Consider the following 22720-nt stretch of genomic DNA (forward strand, 5'->3'; position numbering starts at 1 on the left):
TGAAATGAAAAGTTTGGGCATCAAAAACCTCCCTGTGTGCGTCATCTACTGCAGTCTTCTCTGTTTTATTTTTAAATAGCCTTTACGCTCGCCGGGAATGTCACACAGCCGAAGATGTTAGACATTTCTAGCTGTCAAAGTGCATTAAACAGACGTGGGTTCAAGACAATGCGAATCTTCACAGCATTTGACAGCAAGTGGCAGCTTTGTTGGTGGTATTAGAGTTAGCCCAGTACTAAGTAGCAATTCAAATCTGGTGTTGTATTTTCCCCCCCCCCCCAATTATATGGAGCATTTTTTGTAATGATATCATTTGTCAATGCCCAAAATAGTCATTCAGATTAAAGGTGATAAGAGGTGTGCGGTTAGAGCGACACGTGCCAATTTGATGCACCAAGATGGCAGAAGGACAAAATGGAGGTGTCCAGACTTCACTTGATAACGGCTGACACTTTACACTGCGTTTGACCAATGAGATATTTGCAATCAGTCTTCTTTTCATCACATGCGTACGCGTGTTTGTATTTCACGCGGCGTGGGTGTCCCGTTTTCACATGTACGATTGTGACGAACTGCTCCGGGTTCCAGACGGTGCGGAAAAAGCGCACGATCCGAAACACAATTCCCCTCCCGCGCGGCGCTGCACCTGAAATGCGAGTCGCTCCTTAATATAAAATAAAAAAGCACAAAGGGGAGAACGACTTGGCCAAGGAGCACCAAAACCTTTCGCGCTGTATAGCGCGACTCGTCGTAACAAACACAGGCCACACCCCTGCGGAATTCCATTGTTTCAAACGACACGTAACGCATAAATTTATCCCGCCGCCACAAACAACTGCAAGTGTTTCCAGAAACTCCCGGCGGACACTCTCTGGCTCCGCGCGAATTAACAGAAGCAACGGCTTGGCTCAACGGCATTCTTGGAAGGCCTCATGGTCTCGGCGTATTTCAGCAGCTTTGCGAGACCGAGCTTAAACAGACCTGGGGTTCGGTCCGCATCACACAAACGAAGATTTTTTTCATTGTACACTACCGGGAAAAAGAATTTGCATTTGACATTTTCTCCTTATTTCTTTTTTTCTCCTCCTCCTCTTCCCCCGAGTAAGAGCTTGTCAGTTTGCAGAATGTTGTTCACTCAGGATATTAGCTTCCTATTGGTCGAGGGAGAAAAAAACGTCCCATTAACCGCGATGTAAGTGTAAATGTAAATAGTGCGGGGTAGAAGTGATTTTTGGCTGCAGGGTTTTCGCTTCTTCTCCCCTGCGTCACATACATTTTTAAAATATCTTTTTTCTGCCTGCAATTAAACAAAAATGGATTTAATGAGTCACCTTCCAGATGCTCAAACAGAAAGGTTCCTGTCCCTAGTAGGTATTTGTAAGGGTGTCCTTTTTAAATTTTATTTTAATGCTAATAAAATAACTAATGAATGGCTAAGTTACCAGGCACTGCTATCCACAGTGTCTGTGAGATATTACTGTGCACTGCATCTTTTCATTGGTCTGGCCTCATGAGACCTACTCTAGATGCAGCTGAAGCAGACACAGACACAGCTAAAGCAGACGCTGACACAGTTAAAACAGACACAGCTCAAGCAGACACAGTTAAAGCAGACACCGCTGAAGCAGACACAGCTGAAGCAGACACAGTTAAAGCATACACAGCTCAAGCAGACAGTTAAAGCAGACACTGCTGAAGCAGACACAGTTAAAGCATACACAGCTGAAGCAGACACAGTTAAAGCAGACACCACTGAAGCAGACACAGTTAAAGCAGACGTAGTTGAAGCAGACACAGTTAAAGCAGACACAGCTGAAGCAGACATCACTGAAGCAGACCCAGTTAAAGCAGACACAGCTGAAGCAGACCCAGTTAAAGCAGACACAGCTGAAGCAGACACCACTGAAGCAGACCCAGTTAAAGCAAACACAGTTAAAGCAAACACCGCTGAAGCAGACACCACTGAAGCAGACCCAGTTAAAGCAGACACAGCTGAAGCAGACACAGTTAAAGCAAACACAGCTGAAGCAGACACCACTGAAGCAGATGCAGCTGAAGCAGACACAGACATGCCACATCCCCCAGGCGTCCCTTCCCTGTGCGGGGGGCCTCCAGAACCTGGCGGAGCCGTTAATTACCGAGAGATGCATATCAATCACAGATCGATGAATATGATTGTGAGAAGGGAGCGGCGGGGCGCTTAAGCACGATCGATCGATCGCGCGGTGCTCCAGACCAGAACGCCAGGGTCCACATTAGCATAAGAGCCAATCGTGGGGCTGTCTCCAGGTGTCACGGTGACGGTGAGACACAGAGAGGTCTAACTGATTGCACTTTAAGTGGCTTAAGTGGAAAAGAATTGATCACAGAAGTGTACGCCATGCATGTGGTTGAGTCCACCTTGACGAAGTACACAAAGGAGAATGATGTTGTCGTTTACGTTGTGCTGTCGCATACCTAATTCGCATTTTATTTTATGCACCGTAAAAACTCTGTCTTAAGTGCTTTAGTATCATACTGAGGCTTGAAATCATTTTTTCTCTCAAGTAGAAAACTAGCTTGTTTTAAATTAATGTTGGCTGGACTAGTGAAATTGTGCTGAATTATGACTCACTGCATTGGCAATATTTTTGTCTTATTTAGCGAAAAAGTAATAGATATAAAATTACTTGAAGTGTAAATGCAAGACTAAACTTCTTATTTAGGTGTAGTTATTTTTTTGTGATTGCAGTGTAGTCACCTGTTTGTAGATGGATGTCTTCAGAGGACATTTAGAGGGCAATTCTACCTGGTGATTCTGCTGCTGTTCTTTAGTGGTTATGCTTCCAAAATGGAGCTGTGCTCACCCATGTATTTGATGAAATTCAAGTATTCATGCAATTGATGGTGCTCCAGTACCTTCGCCACATTAACCCCTTAAGTATCGCCCCTTTTCTTGACACACGCTTAAACATCACATACCCAAAATGAAATAGTTACTTTTCTTGATCCCTTTTGACTACAGGCATGATGCTGGTCTCGTCTGACTTCTTTGGGGTTGGATTTACTCGATGTTATTGGATGTGGCTAGTGCTCTAAGAAACACAATGGAGCCAAGTCACAACACTGGACAAATCCCCTTTCAAATTTGAGGACAATTTGAGACCAAGGCAAGGGAAATGCTGGCTTGGGAAATGCTGGCTTACCCCCTATCACTCTTAAAATTAGACTGCAAAAACCACACCACTGAATTTTTTTTTACATATAATCCATTGCGACAGCAGGATATCTATTGACACCATCCGGCTTCACCAGTTTGGTCAGGGGTATAGCCCTGCTGTAAAATCCAGCCATGCTAGCTTAACCAGCTTGAAAACTGAGCTGGTCAAGCTGGTATTAAGCTGGTCTAACTGGGTATGAGCTGGTCAACCAGCTTGAGCTGGTCGAACCATGTCAAGGTGGGAGCTGGCCTGAACTGGTCAACAATCAACCAGCTAAACCATGTTGAGCTGGGAACTTGTCTGAACTGGTCAACCAGCTGCCAGCTGTTTCAAAACATAGCTTGAGCTGGTCAAACCATGTCAAGCTGGGAGCTGGTCTGAACCGGTTAACCAGCAACAAGCGATTTCAAAGCCTAGCTTGCACTGTTTTTGTTTTCAGCAAGGAGCAGTGCCCCAGTCAATATATTAACCCGCAACCTCTCGGCTATTAGCTCAGATCTAAGAAGCAGTATGCTGCACCACACATTTGTGTTGGCCTGGTAGGCCTCCAGCAGAAAGGAGGAGGCAGTTGAGTCCTGAGGGACAGGCAGTCCCAGAGGAGGCCCAGAGGCCTGGCTGGTCTGTCGCTGTGGGTGACACACAGAAAGCAGGTTTTTTTGTTGTATTTGTGGAGCAGGTACCCGTCAACAGGCAGCCAGCACGAGAATCTCTGATCTCCCTTTCTTCTTTTCTTCGATTTTTTTCCCTCTCCCCTTCCAAAGTTAGATCGTTCATCCCTCCGTGCCACAAACCGGCGAGCTTGTCTGCCTTTGAACCACCCTCCAACCCCCCCCCCCCCCCCCCCCCCCTACCCGCCCCACCCAACCCCTACTCAAACCGCCGCCTCAGAACTTCTACAGACTCTCGAAAAGTGAGGGCTTTTCTGACGACGGCGCCGGCTCCATTGTTGGCTGTAAATCAGCATTAAGTGCGAAGGCGTCTTCTGCCGGGGAGGCATTACCGCCGCCACTCGCACAATAGCACCTGCTGGCTCCCGAATCAGCATTCAAATCCACGCTCGTCCCCGCCACTATTAGGAAGTGCTTAGAAACAGTAGAAGTGTACCTACATGGCTTATAAATCCATTTTAATCAATGCAAATAAGCACCTCTTCCTCAGAAGCCCTTTACACTCCACATCTCCCTATCTTACGCCGTATGAATATAGAACTGCCAGGCAGGCAGGCAAAGGCAGTAAGCTCTGCCAATAAAACTTTGGAGATAATCCCTCTGACCTTGTGGTTTGGCAGTTTAAATGTAACCTTTCTCATGCATATTTGCAGTAAACTGTATAATAATAATAATAATAATAAGAATAAGAAGAAGAATACAGTAATATAATAATGATACTATCAATAAGGACATATAATTGCTTAGATTTGCTTGGAATGTATCTCATATATAGTGTGCCTGGTGTATACTCCTGTCTGGTATCTACAAAGTCCATTATTCAGTTTCAACATGTTATGCGTTTATAAGTACAGTTTTCTACAATACTGTAAGGTCATGTTTTATCATGCCGGTTGAATTATGGCCAGGCAGGACATGGCCTGGGATTGAAAGCTGCAAACTCTTCCATCCTGCAATGTTTTCCTGTCTACCCGCTGTCTCCCTGGTTTCACTTCTTAATTAACATTTTGCATTTGTTTTTTGATATTAATAGGATATTGAACAGCATGTAAGCAGTGAAATTGAAAAATCATGCACCAACCCAATTTGCAACTTACATGAACTTCTTTTATTATTATTTGTTTTGCCTAAAGGCCTTACATTTTGAATACAATGAGTGCATACGTAGGCAAATGTTTTTAACTCTAAATTGTAAACTTTGTATCTATTGTTGGGGATGTTCAAAAATTGCTCTTAGTTTTGTTCTATAAAGTGTGAAAGTGTAAACCTCTCTTGTTTTGTAATGTGAACAGTGTATTATTGATTTTGAAGATTTTTTTTTCTTATCATAGATTAGGTTTTTAATTTCTCATTTTTAGTTTTATTTGATATGAAGTCTTAAATATCAAGTCTATATTGATGTATTTATATAGTTTAAACTTACTTATATAGGCTATTCCTCATTAGATTTACACTGGACTAAAACTCAAACTGAGATGAATAATCCACTGTGCTTTTGTAAACACGTAACTCCATGTCAGAAATTCTTTGGTCATCAACTGTAGATGTCTTTGACCAACTAGACTCATTGCTCAGCTCTCCAGAGTTCTCTTTGTTCTTAATGACATTCCAAACAGTTGATTTTGGAAGCAAGGTCTATGTCTCTGTCTGTTTTTGTCTTATTTCTAAGCCTCATAATGGCTTCCTTGACTGTCATTGGCACAGCTGTGGTCCTCACAATAGCAGACTCCAAAGGCAATCAAAAGCCTAGATTCAAGGCTAGATGCCAAATGGTTTCTTATACCTCCATTTTCAAGGTAATTAAGGACAAATTATTTGAATACAGGACTACCCAAAGCTTATTTTTATCCATCAGATTGCACACAACCTGTTCACCACTGACAGGGGAGTGAAACTGCAGAGGCCAGAAGTGCGACAAGCTATCATATGCTCACTGAACAAGACCAATCATTTTGTTTTGCTGCGGTGAGCAAATGTCGCGGTCGGTTCAAAAAGGAGGGACATGGATGAACATTCCCAGATATGAAGACAGTCACCTTCGATGACACAAAGGCCATTACATTTAAAGGTCGCCCGCCAAGCTCCATCATTACAAAAGTAAAAATAAAAAAACAAGGCAGAAAAAAAGCAACCGTGGACTGTTTATCTGGATCCAGTCCTTCTGTAGCATATCCAGAATACCTGCTGGCTTCTCTGTGCCGGTTTTAATGAGTTTGGTCAGATTCTGTGCTACTGTGTCCAATTACTGCAAATTTTTTTTCAATGGACTGTCAAAACAACTCGGTGATTATAGCTAAAAAGAAAAAAAGAAAACAACGGCTGCATTTGCGCGAGCTCGAAATGTTACCATTGCAGCAACAGCTTGGCTCTGTGTTCCGTGAGCAATTACAGTACGTTTTGAGTGGAAAACAGCGAGAATACAGTTTGCCAAAATGCTCCGGTATACAATTTTTCCTTTGTTTGCCTGTGGTTTTCGAGGAAGCTTCCCTCTAATTGCGGAGGATGTTCTGCATGTGAGCGGAATTTAAAAGTCAAAGCTGTAGGTTCAATTCACGCTTTTAAGAAAAAAAAATTCAGCTGGCAAAAATGAGGCAAATGAGCTCACGCGGTGCCGAAGGTTTTTCTGCCGTATAATCGCCCACAGTCCCTCACAGCTGTGCGTTCACTCTCGAGCTCTGAGAGCTCTAATTTTAATTGTGGGAGCTGGAACGCTCAAGGCCATTCGCCCGGCCTTTCCTCTCCTCTGCTCACCTCCGCCAATGGCGACGAGAGAACTGAGTCCTCAAATTGGAAAAGGGCCTTGTTGCTCGGCCCCTTCATCTCATCGCGCGCGTGAGTGAAGAACATTCCGGTTGCCCGTATCTACGTTACATTACATTACATTATTGGCATTTGGCAGACGCTCTTATCCAGAGCGACGTACAGTTGATTAGACTAAGCAGGGGACAATCCTCCCCTGGAGCAATGCAGGGTTAGGGCCTGTAACGGCTGTGCGGATCTTATTGTGGCTGCACCGGGATCGAACCACCAACCTTCCCAGTCATGTGCCTTAACCCCTAAGCTACCATTCGCCCATCGAACAGCTTCTCGGGCCTAACACCCCTGCTACACCCCTGACCAAAGCTGGATGGTGTCAATAGATATCCTGCTGTCGCATTGGATTATATGTAAAAAAGCTAATATTCAGTGGTGTGGTTTTTTGCAGTCTGAAAGCAGGATTAATTTTTCTGATTTATTTTTATCGTTGTCTCGCCTTCGTGTTGTCTTAAACGGAAGTGAGGCTGTTTTTCTAACGCCCTTATGATGAGAAGGCCAGGCTGCTGTGCAGCAGCCTCAGTGTTTGTCTTGCGTTCTCTCACGGTAGCAGACAGCATAACGGTACTCCTGCTGCCTTGCGCACGCACTGCCTCCAGATCTCCGACAGACGCACATGCAAATGTGAGCAAGCAGCGCGCGTCACCAGGTACGCGCTTCCATTGTTCCGGGGGAGAGCTGCGTGATCTATTCTAACGACGCCTCATCGCTCCCCCTGCTTCTCTCACCAGTGCACGTCAAAGCCGGGACCTGCGAAGTCATCGCGGCCCACCGATGCTGCAACAAGAACAAGATCGAGGAGAGGTCCCAGACAGTCAAGTGCTCCTGCTTCCCAGGGCAGGTCGCCGGGACGACGAGAGCCGCCCCTTCCTGTGTTGAGGGTAAGGCCACGCCCCGTGTGCCGTCACTCACCGCATGCGACTTGCCCTAAATTTCTTAGCTTTGACACGCACAGTTATTTGTTTATGTCACGTTTCTAGCCTGTATGCACTTCCAATCCTGTTCGAATGTGGGTCAATTATGTTAATTGTTTTGGATTCAAATGCTTTTCTGTGCTCGATTGATCTTCCGATACACCAGACAAGCTCAGTAAAGTGGAGAAAAGTGTTTATGTGATTTACATAAACTGATCTGCACCTGCACCGTTTATATCATGTCTCTACCCTGTACGCACTTCCACACTCCTACTCCTATTCATAATCTTTCCTTGACGAAAAGGAGCATCCCATTGGATTCTGAACAGATTCTCCCAGATTGTGCGACACGGGCACTTGTCCGACGGTATTCCCAGACGGCCGTCTCGCTTTCTGGGGGGGGGGATTCTGGCCACGTCTGGCACGGCGTTTCACAATAAAACCGCGGGTTTCATTCTTGGCAGAGCGCAAGCGAGGGCGAGTCATTTAATACTATGTCAACAGTGTCCACTTGACAGCCCCGATCGATTTTTATCTTATTTTCTTTACTGTAACAGCTTTTACCCGGCCTCTCCCTCCTTGACAATGCTTGCAGTGTGCGGAAATGTCAAATAAGCCCCCCTCCCCTGCCGTTTCGCTGGCCTTCTCAGCTCCTCACCATTTTCTGACCCCCACCTCGGGCTCAGTCACATACGAGGCGCAGTGTTTATTCTGTCCTGCCAGGACGCTCATCTTTCTGATGTCGAGTCGGGCCTCTAATTCGGTCCCGGAAGTGGTTGTGACTGTGGGAGTACAGCGAGCTGAAAGCCTTGCACTCAGCCCTTTGACATTTCCCGTTTTTATCATGTACAACCCATTACTCTTTTCCTTTGGCGTTTTGGGTACTTAAGGTCCTTAAGAAGAGGATGGCATGTCTGTTTTTATCTTGTTCCACTGTTCTCCACTGTAGTGATTTCGAGGGGTTTCCGTTTCCGTTGAAGGTTTCGGTTGGCTGCCCTGCTGGTGAATAGTTCAGTAGCTAGGCCCGCCGTATGTTCGTTCACAGGATTTTCTTTTCTTCCTTCTGCCTCCGCAGCATCCATAGTCGCTCAGAAATGGTGGTGCCAAATGAAGCCGTGTCTCGACGGGGAAGAGTGCAAAGAGCTGCCGGATCACACTGGCTGGAGCTGCAGTACAGGAAATAAAGTCAAGACGACCAAGGTGGGCGCCGGCGTGACCGTACACTTCCGTAAAATTCTAAATTGAGCTGGTCATAAGCTGGTCATAAGCTGTTCTAGCTGGGTGTGAACTGGTCAACCAGCATGGTCAAGCTGGTCATAAGCTGGTCAAGCTGGGTATGAACTCGTCAACCAGCTAGTGCTGGTAGCTTGGTCAACCAGCTACCACCTATTTCCAAACATAGATTGAGCTGGTCTAATTTGAATTAAAATTGAGCTGGTCAAGCTGGTCATAAGTTGGTCTAGCTGGGTATGAACTGGTCAACCAGCATGATCAAGCTGGTCATAAGCTGGTCAAGCTGGGTATAAACTGGTCAACCAGCTAGTGGTGGTAGCTTGGGCAACCAGCTATCACCTATTTCCAAACATAGATTGAGCTGGTCTAATTTGAATCAAAATTGAGCTGGTCAAGCTGGTCATAAGTTGGTCTAGCTGGGTATGAACTGGTCAACCAGCGAGTGGTTGTAGCTTGTTCAAGCTGCAAGCTGGTAGCTAGTCAACCAGCTACCAGCTGTTTTCATACATGGCTTGAGCTGATCTAATTTAACAATTGAGCTGGTCAAGCTGGTCATAAGCTGCTCAAGCTGGTTTGAACCGGTAAACCAGATACCAGCTGTTTCAAAACCTAGCTTGAGCTGTTTTTTTCTCAGCAGGGTAGGGTGGCACCACAATGATTAGTGAACCGGGCTTGTGACTCTGAGGTTGTTTCCCGGGTGAGGTACGGCAGCAGGGCCCCTGAGCGAGGCACTTAAACTGAATTGCTTCAGTAAATTTATCCAAATAGCTGTATCAATATGCTGTAAAATACAACAACAGAAATGTGTGAGCTGTACATTTGATCCGGATGAGACCGTTGAATGCGAACGTTGTCGAATCGGACGCTCGATACGTCACGGCGCTCTCGCCCGGCCAGAGTTATCGTCCGCGCGATACGCAGGGCTTCTCAGAAGCCATGCCGCGGCCATCGATCTCCGTTAAAGGTCTCGCGGTTTCCGCCGGGCGGCGGGAACGCCGGCCCCTGCTCGCTGACTCGAGTATCGACCGGAATCCCACGCTGACCGTAACACGCTGTTACCGGGGTTACACTGAAAAGGCGCTCCTCTTCCCCTGCATGGGATTGCCCTTCCCCTCTTCCCCTGCTAGCACTGGGAGCCAAAAATAGTTTTAGTTCAGCTTAAAGCTATGAGAGAGGGCACCCTTTCTCGCCGCCGCCATTTTGAGGATTGCCTGAGACCCACTGTGGATTGACCCAGTTCCTCTGGCCACGGAGCTCAGCAAGAAGCCAGAGAAATGAGCTTGGGTTGAAGCCCGCCTTTGAAACTCCAAAAAGGCCTTGGATCCTACATCAAACACATTCAGGGGGAGAAGAAGAAGCAGAAGAAGAAGAAGAAGAAATACAGGAAGGAGAAGAAGAAGAAATAGAGGAAGGAGAAGAGGGAGTAGAACAAGAAGAACAAGAAAATAGAAGAAGCAACGAGCTCACAGTGATGGTAAATATTTGATCAGAGCAGGAGGGGGAAAAAACTTGCTCGCTTGTTGTTGGAATTGAAGCCTCGCTGCACTACATGCAGTTTTCAGGTTTTCCGGCTTTTCGGCAAGCCCACGTCACCTCCCAGGTGTCCTGCCCTGACAGGTCGGACCTGAAGCCATCTGCCAAGGTGCCAGCTCTACTGACCATGAGTCATGCTGGAGAAGGACCGCCGAAAGAAAAAGGCCTCTTCCCTGCTGTAAAATCCAGCTTTGCCAGCTATTTCAAGCTGGTCATAAAGCTGGCCTAGCTGGGTGAGTCAACCAGCTACTGCTGGTAGCTTTTCTGAGCTGGTAGCTGGTTCAAACCATAGCTCGAGCTTGTCAAACCATGTTGAGTATGGAGCTGGTCTGAACTGGTCAACCAGCTACCAGCTGTTTCCAGACCTAGCTTGAGCTGCCGTTTTCAAAAGGGTTTGTTTTTTAGGGAGTCAATAATTCATGGCTCTCCCTCACATCCAGGCTGAACCTAAATTTGGCAGGACCGGACGGATTGGCACCGAGGATTCATTTGTAATTCTCTGCAGTGTTCCCACCCCTTTTCCCACTTTCCCTGCCCACACGTTCGGCTGGGGTCGGAGCAGGAGTCCCGGCCTCTGTTTTCCTCCTGCCCACCAGCAGTGCAATTAAATTTTGGCTCTGTCTGCAGGGGGGGGGGCTTCATTAATAATGCAGGCTGCATATCTTATCTACAGTAATTGTTCAATTCCTTACCAAGGAGTGTGCAAAATGGGTATCACATGCTAATAGATAAAACAGAAAATTTACTCCATTTTGGGAGCTGAGAATTAGAAGATTCTATCTGCGTTTTGAGATATTGAGCTTCAAAGTGAGCAGATATGCTTTTATATTTTAAATTTTTTCATACTTTTAAACAGTATTTTTGTATGAAACACATGTATTTAGTGCCCTATAAACGATGTATTTACGACAGTTAGAACCTTATAATTCTCAGCTGACAGTTGCGTGGCCAATAGAGTTGCCTTGAGCTATTATGTTTTCTTCCCCACACTCTTGTGTAAGAGTTTAACAATTATACATGTAATCTTGGGTTGATTTCTCTGTTGTAATTTACTAATAGGAACCAAATAAATATAATTAATGGCACATCATAGCCAGCCAGCTATGTGCTTCCAGCAGTAGTCAAACAGATGCAGAATGGATTAAAAATATGACAAATATTCCTGGGAACAGGATTGGGGAGGGCTGAGGAAGGCTCGAAAAGTATGTATACACACACCAACCATATTAAACCTTATAAGTCTATGCTGTACTGATATTGAAGTTCACAGTCCCCAGAAAACCTTGACTGGAACTAACCGTGTGAGAAACACTGGATTCAGTGTTTCCCCCTACAAATAAAAATGCCATTTTTATTCCTCTCCTGAAACAAAACAAAAAAACACAACCATTTGATTACGAATGCCAGACCGAATGCGCCTTCCAAGACTTAATTTGAAGGATTTCAGTACTACTGAAGTGCGGTATAAAAAGCTCCTGTTGAATACCAATCAGCCAAACTCCCCCCTTCAAACCCGGGAGACTCGAGACGGAGAGGAGAGGGCTAGCCGGCAGGTATCGTCGCGCGGTTTTCCCGAAAAAAAAGAAAAACTTGGTCGGCGATGTCAGTCGAGTCACATCCCCAACGTTCATTTCCTTCCCATCATTCACCTGTCTAGAACAAAGAGGCGGCGACTTCTTTCAATTTCGCAGGGACAAGTCGAGGCACGCGAAGGAAAACGGCCGCAATGTGACAAAGCCGTCAGTGTCCCTGAGATGACGTCTGGATCAGACATCGGGGGCTCCCATTAGACCGGCGGCAGCTGACCCTATTCCTGTTGGCTGGTATGGTTAGAGTATTGGTAGGGTTAGAATTCAAACCGACTGGATAGTAGATCTCAAGGAACAGGGATGGTTACCACTGCATTACACTGTACTGACAGCTATCCTCAGTGTCGAAGGCTTTTTAGCAATCAGTGATCAGCACTTTGCTTTCACAACTAATCAGTTCATACCTCTATGAACTATTCTATCAGTTCATACCTCTTGAGTAATTTTTTATTTATTTTTGTTATTTATTGATTTTATTTATCAAGGACAATGCACTTTAATCAACATTTTCAGTTCTCACATCAATGTAGATGTGCTAGAGTTAGCTAATGAGCTAATTTTCACCTGTAGTTACTCACCTGAATGTATTTGGACTATGGGAGGAAAGCAGAGTACCCCACGCACTATGGGAGGAAACCCACGCAGACACGAGGGAGAACATGCAAACTCCACGCAGAGAGGCCCAGGGGAGGTTTGAACCCAGGACCTTGTTGTGCGGCAATAGTGGTGTCCAGTGTGCCACCATGCCGCCCAATAATACAGTATATTCACAAATGCACACACACACACACACACACACACACACACACACACACACACCTTTGCTCTCACAACTAATCAATTGTATGAATTCATACCTCGATATGAAATGGCGGCACGAGAACATTAATTTGCGCCCGCGGTCGGGGGCACTGGAGAGCGGACCCCGATGAGGGGCGGGGGGTAAGGGGGCAGGACCCCCTCCGCGGGGGGCCGCGGTCATAAGGAGCCGAGAGCTGGCCCCCCGGTCGCCCTCTCCGCCACCCGAGCGTTTAATTGAAGGACCTCTGATCTCAACTCGGCCACGGCAGACACGGAAACAGCTGTTTCTGCCAGGCTGCGCAGAGTAATTGCCGCTGTTGTATGTCCTAGCGGTGGGCTTCCTCCGGTGAATTGAGGGTTGTTGGGGTAGGGGAGGGGAGGGGAGGGGGGGGGGGGGCGGTGGTAATGGAAGGGTAGAAGCGCTTTACCGTCTGTGCACCATGCAACAACTCTTCGGCCAACTTGGAGCCTGATTGGTTGACTTGGGTCTTCGATTCAGTTCGTTCAGGGGAGAATACTGCACACATTGTGTTGTCGACTGTAAAAATCTTCTGTCTTAAAGTGCTTTAGTCTTGGAATGAGACTTAAAATCGTATTTTTTCCCCACCAAGTAGAACATTTGAATTTGTTTTAAGGTACTGGTTGCTGGATTCAGAGTGTTCTTAGCCCATTGGCGATTCTTGAAATGAATCAACCCTGTCTCACCTCATTGGCAATAGTTTTGTCATATTCAGAAAATAAATATGCCATGAATATGAGACTGTGTTTTTGCAGTCTGAGAATGAGTCGGCCGCTCCTGAACATAATAAAGGGATTCTGTTCTTTCTGTAGTTATTTTCTGGAGAGAGCTTCCATTAGACCAGGGGAAATCTTATTTCTGAAGATCTACCATCCTGTGGATTGGTAGGGTTCGAGGACTGGTATGGTCAGACTGAAAACCTACCGGATAGTAGGTGTCCAGGAACAGGATTGGTTAGCACTACATTAGACTGTACTGAAAGCAATCGTCAGCATCTAAGACTTTTTAGCAATCAGCGATCAGCGCTTTGCTTTCACAACTAATCAATCCTATCAATTCATACCTCTGAGTAATGTTCTGTGTGTAATATATTCACAAATACACACATACACAAATATATATATATATATTAACACATTTTTTTAGAGGTCAGACTACAGCTCAGACGCGGGTCGATGCCATCGATGCGGTCCTTATAGCCCCATTAATGCAGGGTCGTAAATTGAAATCGACAGTCCGGGCCCGGCTAAGGGGCGACGATGAATCAAGCAGATAACAGAAAGCTGCGTTTCCCCCGGCCGGGGCGTCATCGGGAGCCGCCGCACGCGTGCCGACGGAGACAGAACAAACAGGCGCGCGAGGCACCTTCAATTTTTCATCTTCTGAAGGAGCGAGGGTTCGATCAATGCCAAATAATATCACACGGACGGGAGCGCGGCAGATGGGCCCCACGTCCGCCCAGCTCTGCGACCCGCTCCCTCAGACCCGCGGCTGAAAATTACAGAAAATTTTAAAAGGAACGGGGGGGGGGGGTGATTCCAATCGTTTTTTTGTTTTTCTCGCTCTTTTTTCTGCTCCTAGCTCCACCCATCGGGAGAGCCGATCGAGATCGAGAAAACGTGAACGTCCTTTCTCCTTGACACGTCAGTTTGAAGTCGCATCGGTTACAGATGTGGAGATGCGTGGCAGATGAGGAGAGGTGGATCCACAGGTCCATCATTTAAATTTTCCGGCTTTCGGAAAAAACACTTCCGCAAAAGGATGCGCTGATGTTTCTTTGCTCATAGGAAAGATCGGGAGTTTCCTAGCTTGTACTTCTAGCTCCTTGGAAGAACATTTAACCGGTTGGAATGTCCTTAAAGATGGCAGCACCTCAATCGAATACTGGATGAAGAGCTAGGAAAAGAGCTCCAGGTCAGATTGTCCCCTGCTTAGTCTAACCAACTGTAAGACCCTTTGGATAAAAGCATCAGCTAAATAGCAATTTATTTGGCTCCGGCGTCGGGTCCGGCTCGGGAGGGAGCTGACCGCTACACAGCAGTTTGCATCGGACACGGAGGTCAAGCAATGGAGCCTGTATACAGCCACGGGGCCTTGCCTTCATCTCCAGCACAGCACAGGCTGAACTGCAGATGTTGCTTCTTCCACAAACGCACGCCAGTATTAATAATTAATAAACACATGCAAATATCTCTCCTTCTCACTCTCTATTTCTCTCTCCATCACCTATCTCTCTCTGTACTATTTCTAATAACATGCACGCAGGCACCCAAATACACACATAGTATATACACTCAGTGAGCACTTTATTAGGCAGACCCATACACCTGCTTGTTTGTGCAAATATTTAATCAGCCAATTTGTGTGGCAACTGAATGCATAAAGCATGCAGATGTGGTCAAGAGGTTCAGCTGTTTTTCAGACCAAATGTGAGAATGGGGAGGAAATGTGATGTAATTGACTTTGACTGTGGGATGATTGTTGGTGCCAGACAAGGGTGGTTTGAGTATCTTAGAAACTGCTGATCTCCTGGGATTTTTACAAACAACAGTCTCTAGAGTTTGCAGAGAATGGTGCAAAAAAACTAAAAAACATCCAGTGAGCAGAAGTTTTGTGGGCAGAATCGCGTTGTTAATGAGAGAGGTCAGAGGAGAAGGGCCGGACTAGTCAAGCTGACAGGGGTTCTGTAGCGTAGTGTTTAACTGGGACCTGCAAGGTCGGTGGTTCGATCCCCGGTATAGTCACAATAAGATCTGCACAGCCGGTTGGGCCCTTGAGCAAGGCCCTTAACCCAGCATTACTCCAGGGGAGGATTGTCTCCGGCTTAATCAACTGTACATCGCTGCCAAATGCCATTGATGACAGGAAGGTGACAGTAATAACCACACATTACAACCACACATTGGTATCTCTGAACACACAACCCATCATAACTCTCAGTGGATAGGCTACAGCCGCAGAAGACTTAATAAGTCCAATAAATACCTAATACCTGAAAGTTCTCACTGAGTGAACATTATATATGCACAGCTGTATTCTGTCTCGCATTCCCTCAGACATTATATACAGTGTGCTACACACATATATACTGTATGTGTATCGACTCCATTTCTGCTCTCTTGCTTTCTGTCGCTCTCGTTACACACACAGACACACACTGTGCGTAAGGGGCGAGCGTGACTCATCCCTTCAGAAGCGCGCGGATCTTGGCGTCGCGCACCGGCAGAGGTTCATCCGGCTCCACGCGCCTCCGCGTTCGGAACGGCGCCGGGAAAACCCGGAAAGGCGCCGCTCCTGCAAATCAGCTTAAGAGTCTGACGCAAGCGCAAGGAGCCCGGACCGCCACACTCAAGCCACTGTGACATCCGCAGAGGGCCACGGCCCGCTGGAACACATCACAGTCAGCTTTGTCACACGCCTGACAGGAAAGTTGTTCCGGATAAGATAAGCCTGCTGGTATTATCAGCGGTATGAATTGGTGCCCGTCAAAATCAAATGCAAAGTCCGCTTTGATCTCGCACAGCGTTGTGAGAGATTTCGGGATTTTTGCAGGTTTTGGGTAATATGAGTTGAAGCACTCGTGGAAAAATACAGAAATGTTACAGAAAGTGACTTGAGGTCTGCAGTGGGCTGGAAACGTGGCCCGAGTTTGCCTGAGCTTGACGTTGTTCGGGCCCGACCTAAACCGGCCTGATAAGCTCTAGCCAAATTTTAAGCCTGAATAGAGGTCGATAGCTGGAACAGGGAGCCAATAACGGCAGATACACAAAACAAAATAAAGCACAGCACAAAATAATGCAGCGTTTCCCACCGGAAAACTGCTAGTGAAGGTCGTTTCGATCACCATACTGTCAGCTGTTAACAACGACAACGAAGCTTCTAGTTTTTGTTGTGTACGGTTATTTTCAGTTCGCAAATTAAAACCGCTTTATTTGAGCTCTCGTGTCTATTTTGCAAGCATGTTTTTCCTCCTGTTAAAACTGCCATTAAGTTTGTTTTTGCAGCTCTGCAACAAACAGCACAGGAGTCCTCTTTATTTTAGAATGTGTTTGAATAAAGTGTGCTTGTAAAATGGTAATATATATTTGAATGTTCGTAATGATCAGAACTGGCTAGTCGGCTAGGTTTTTTTTTTAAACACGCTTTAGTGCGGCATTTCCTCCCTTTGAGCGCTACGTTAATACGCTCAAAACTTCGCTGCGGTCGGATACAGCCATTTTAATTTGCTACTTGAACGTACAGTAACTGCATATGGAAGCTTTGCACAATTTCTGTTCATTGTTGCTAAAAGCCTGCACACGTCTTGCAATGCTACTATTTGTAAACTTTCGGATTGGAAATGCACCCATACCCGATCTGACCCAACAAACTGAAAATAGGTACGATACCTGACCCAGTCTCAGGTCCCATCAGAATCGGGTCAGAATGCAGAGCTTTAACAATGACTCCTGGTTCTCTTCAATTTTCAGTGTGATTTGAAGTAGTGACAGTTAATGTATTTCATGGGAAGAGGTGTCGTTAATGATGATACGTGGATGGGGTCACTGTTTCCATTATTGTCATTGTGGTGTTTACATTTCTACGGTGGTTAGGGTATTTGTCTTTCCACAATAAGACTGGTATATCTCTTTGACAAAATGTATTCTCTGTAAAGCCTGTTGAATTGAACTGAAATATAAGAGAAGGAGCGAACATGAGAGATAAGGGTGAGGAGTGACAGAGCAAGGGGACTACAGAGAGGTTTGAGAGAGCAATTTTTTCTTTTTTAAATAATAAAATTGAGTTTCTTTCCATTCATTTTCTGATTTGACGTCATCTTGTAGTAGCTGGTATTTCGATAAAATGTCTGTCAATTTTCCATTCCCCTCCAATCAATATCCTTTCACACAGTGGCGTGTAGTCTTCCCCCCAGAGCCATAGGCTACAGCTCTGCTTCCCCTTCCTCATTTAACATCAGCAAAAGATTTCCCCCAAAAGAGCCATTTCAGTCACGTATACTCCCGTATGGGGGAAGCTTGTGCTGCTCTCACTTCCATTTCAGCTTGCATTTAAGGGCTCAAGCTTTCCTCAGTGGCCCCGAAAAAACTAGGGCCAGGAAGTGAGACCTTCCACCCCGCTGCCCCTGCGACATCCCGCGGACCGCCGCCCCCCGAAAGGTGAAGATTAAACGGGGCGTCCCACAACAGCGGCGGCACCGCCCGTCTGTCCAGACTCTCCAGTGCCGGGGCGCGTGTCCAGGGTTTTTGGGAGCCGGTGCGGTCACAGCGAAGCTCGCGGGGGGGAAAGAAGAGGTGGCCTCACGCCAAACGCACGGAGGAGCCGCGGCCTGCCAGGAGCGTCAGCGGCGGTGCCCCGCTTCGTCGCCCCGTTCCTGGCCAAGACGCTTGAGCCCACGCCAGGCTCTAAGTGAACGGCGCTAATAGGTGGCGACGCACGCAGCGGAAAGCGCCGGAAAGCGGGGAACCCTACCGACTGTGCCGTATGCTGCGGCTAAAGTGCCTCGCGTGTGATCGCCTCGCGTTACCAGAGCCGGCTAAAAAGCGTTCCAGGATTTTTCAATGGGCCCGTTGCGCATGACGAAGTTACCCCCAGTCTCCTTGTGAATATTTTCCAACAGCTTGTAATGACCATTGTAAATATTGCTGCTTTTTTCCGGTCTCTCCGGGTTTTTAACGTACGCCGTTTGCCAGCAGACTGCTGAGCCGCAACGGCGTGAAAGCATAATTACCGCTCTCCTACCCTCTGTTGCATCGATTAAAAGCGCCGTTATTTCCGCGCAAAGGTGTCATCGCGTATTTGATTCCCATTGAAGGCGTGGACTGTGGAAGGGGATGATTGTCATATCTAAAGTGCCGGACCCCAACCTGTTAATCAACGTTAATTCAGTCCTGCGTCCTTGGCTGAATGATTGTTAAACCCGCTCATTAACGTCTGAAGGGTACATGGCAGCCATGGGCCTTAATCATAGTAATTACACTACACTACCTAGAAATTATCGTCAGATATGACCAGGCGCTTGGTAGGGGGGGGCGGGGGGCGGGGATGAACCAAAAATTTAAAAAGAAATATGACAAGTTGCTGAGTTTATGCTTTTATGATATTCTGTCTTTTCACCGTTCACCTATGTTTTTACATTTCTAGAAAGCAAGTAGAAGCGACCCTCCAAAATCATACTTGGTCAGAGATACATTGGGTTCCCCATTATGTTCTCTCTAACTTTGCACCCTATCAGAGAGATGCATGCAACTGTGTCTTGACTTTGTTCGGAAGCAATGGAAGTGGAACTTTAGATACTAGCTGCCCCCCCAAAGGTCAAAATTTTTTGAGATATAGGGGATCACCAATCCCGACTCCCGCAATTCAGTGTTTTTAATAAAAAACCTGCAATGTTAGAGGAGAAATAATCCACAGATGATGTCTCTAACCACTGTCCCTTCTGTTTTCAGGTCACACGATAGTCCCGCACCCCTTTCTGACAAGAACATCCAATGATGGACATCCTTTTATATATGTATAGCAACTGTAAGAAGAATGGGTCTGCAGTGGATTTTGGCTGTACGGATCGGGGGGACGTAAACAGGCTTGGCCAGCATTGGAACGGGTGGGACACAGACACTTAACTGAGCGATGCAGAGTGAGAGGTTCGGGAATTGGTCTGAACTGGAGGCAAGGATTCGTCCTGGAGGGCTCTGTGTACTTGTAAACATGTGAACATGGGGACTACCAATTAATTCCAATTCCTTGTCTTTATTATACATGCTACTGTACTTCTCCTTGTGCATTCTTACCATGGATCAGGACGCCAGTCTTTAAAGGCAGGTCTTCAGCCAACTGCAAAACCTGGGACTACACAAAGCAAGCCCACTGAAGAAGATATATTGTACCATAATGCTGACTTTAGATCTCTGACACGTGACAACAGTTCCTTTTTTTAACCCACGACCAGTACAGTGGCTCCTAATGTAATTGTGTTCTGGATATATTTTGCCCGTAACCGCTTACAGTACATTCAAACTTTTTAACATTTGAAGCAGGCAAATTTTTTCCCTTTTTTTTGAAGAAGAAAGCAAGGATTTATGAGCAAAATAAGACAAAAAAAATTACTAAGACAAACAAACCCAAAAAAGCTGTTTCCGCCCTTTGGACCGTCTGATAACTGGCCTAGTTGAGTTTTTTTTTTTTTTAAAGGACATCATTAAAGCTTTTCAGCTGAAAGGCGAGAATAATACATAGTAGATATTATGATATATGTTGAAACATATGAGTGTATAAAGAGGTTCACAGAATTTATCAGAATAAAATGTTAAGCTCCGGCAGTTTTCATATCTGTGTTTTTAAAAGCCTGGTAACTGCTATTGAGTAAGTGTGTCAGTATTATCTCAAATAAAATTATTTCAAAAGAAACATTTTATTTTGCTTCTGGCTAAAACATATTCATCTTCATATCTTATTTCACATCATAAATGGAACTTCTTTTCAATCCCTGTTGAAGCCTCCATTGAGTCTTATCCAGTCTTTAATATAATGCCCAAGCTTTACAAGTGTTCTTGAATTAATCTTTAATGTGATTATGGTATTAAACAGCTGGCCCAAATGGAAGTCTTAACACTGCTCCCAAGTCAAAGTTTGCCAACAGCTGACATTTTAAACATTAATTTCTGTTTCACTACCATACTCTTAGAAAAGAAAATGGTTCCAAAAGGCCTCTTTGGCATGTCTTAAAAGGGGAACTCTTTTTAGTAGCTTTATGAAACCCTAGGTGTGTAAAGTGTGATGCACAGGTGTCAAACTCCAAAGCCCTGGAGGGCCGCAGTGTCCTCTGCGTTTCGGTGGGGTTTCAGCACCAGTGCTTCATTTCAGTAATTGATTGGCTAAGCAATCCACGCACCTTGTTCTCGAGGCCTTAATTGGCAGCTGATTGAAAGGACAGCACACAAACCCACAGACACTGTGGCCCCTTAGGAATTCTGTTTGACACCCCTGGTGTGAAGGCTCCCAGATTGAACCTTGTTGCCTAATGACGAATGTTTAAACTAGAAGGGGTTCCTCTATGGAGACACAGAGGAGCCTTTTGGACCCCTTTTGGACTTCTGAGTGCACAGAATCAGGTAAAGCTGGGGGGCCGGTGCTGTTTCAGGGTGGGTCCATTGATCTGTACCATTCTGGGTCCACTAGTGATCCCTCTCTGGCTAATCATGCACCTGTCTGTTAACCTGCATATGAATGTCTTCCTCCAACTAATCTCTGTGCCAGTCGAGGCAAATTATAAGATGCAGCGGCTGACATCATGTTTTGGAGGAGAACCTGTGCTTGTTTGCGCTCTTCTGAATCGATAGCGTAGGGTAAAGCAACGATGGCTGATAAATAGAACTGTCCAGTTTGGCCATTAAACTGGGGAGATATTTTTGTGTTGCTATACAAGTATGACCTTCTGATGTGGATTAGCAACCTTGATGTATGCTCCATCTGTATGCTGCTCTAATGTTTGGTTTAATGAGTCTGCTTTGGCCTTACAAGCTAGGCTTTAAAATTAGCAGAGTGGATTGTCTTGTTAAAGCACTCCAGTTTATAGATGGGACCCATACAGTAGATGGTATAGAATCTGAGCGGTGGTCAACCAACAGTGTTCAGGAGCCCAGCAGGGCACTGTGTAATTGGTGGTAACCCACCCACCACAGGGACCTCCAGCAGCCACCCCCCCCCCCCCCCCAGAGGAGATTCAGATCCCCCAACTCGGAGGAGGGTGCGTAATTGTGCGCCCCCATAAACCGACAGTGACGCGTACAGCGTTGAGCATGGAGATGCGCAAATCAGCCATTTCAAAACAGAGAGCAACTGGGGTAAAATAAAAAAAGATTAGTTTCATATGCCTTACGGGTATCTATCTATAGCGGGGTTTTTTCTTCATTATTTGCATTTAAGCAGAAAATTATTGATGGCTAACATGAATGTCTGTTGGAAAAAGTTAGAAAAAGTACCGGAAATTATATTTGCATAATGCCATTTGGAAAGTGATTCGGAGATGCTTCATGACTTTTATAAATTATGATTAGACTTTGGTGACAGTATAATAATTGAAGTAGACTCAGAATCAATTTTGAAATGCGCCCACTCCATCAGGATTTTAAATGGGAGGATGTCCGTGCAATCACATTTACCCAAAGATTATATCAGCTTAATGTTCATTATAGTCATGTATTTATTCACCAAAACATTATGATAAAATTAGCTTTTTGGAAATAATATTGTCAACTATTCTACATCCTGCTGATGCTTAGCAGTTAGCAGTATTACATTTTAAAAGAACAATTTTAGGACTATGTATACGGTTGTCAATTTGCTTGTAGAATGGTTTCCAAAGAAAAAAAAACCCACATTTACATGTATTGCCATATACTGCCATGCAAAATATGTATTATTAAAGTGATAACATTGTATTGTTAGTAGCATACCTTTAAGGCTGCTGTCATCTTCATTCTGGTTTTTGACTTGGATAATATTGCAAATAATCCAGAATCCTTCTGCTTTAAAAAAAAGAAAAAAAAGAAAAAGTCAAACATGAAATGAAAATTTGAGATCCACTGAGCAGTGATTGGGGTTTCACACTGAACTCTGCCACCGTGACCATGCAGCTCTGAGTCATAGCGGTTTAATTGAAACCTTGTACCGATCGGCAACATTGATGAAACGGGCCGTCCGGTTAGATAATTTTCGGCTCCTGCTTAAATAGACTTTTTGTTGAATTTGTGAGAAAACAAGTCCTTGGCAGTCTTCAGGTTTTCTTTCTTTTATATGACACTGTATTACATGAAAGTGGTGTTATCTACCTATGTGGATATATGGACACCCCAGAGCCAAGCCGCCCTGAGTCATTTTACAGTGTTGGCATGGTTGAAATCATGGAACTAATTTGCTTTGTAGAGGATCAGGCTACAAAGTAATGCTCTAT

At 45.5% G+C, this 22720-nt stretch overlaps 1 protein-coding gene across 2 annotated transcripts in view; it reads left to right on the top strand.

Annotated features, from left to right (window-relative positions):
- The window catches only part of LOC133139064 (chemokine-like protein TAFA-2), a 117947-nt gene extending 97864 nt beyond the window's left edge, over nt 1–20083 (top strand). For both annotated transcript variants that reach the window (XM_061258339.1, XM_061258340.1), the window contains 3 exons: nt 7414–7563; nt 8672–8796; nt 19218–20083. In XM_061258339.1, coding sequence (XP_061114323.1) covers nt 7414–7563; nt 8672–8796; nt 19218–19229 — 287 coding nt within the window. In that variant the 3' untranslated portion in view covers nt 19230–20083. The remainder of the gene's footprint in view (nt 1–7413; nt 7564–8671; nt 8797–19217) is intronic.
- The last annotated feature ends 2637 nt before the right edge of the window (nt 20084–22720 follow it).

This window comes from Conger conger, chromosome 10, assembly GCF_963514075.1.
Source record: "Conger conger chromosome 10, fConCon1.1, whole genome shotgun sequence".
NCBI lineage: Eukaryota > Metazoa > Chordata > Actinopteri > Anguilliformes > Congridae > Conger > Conger conger.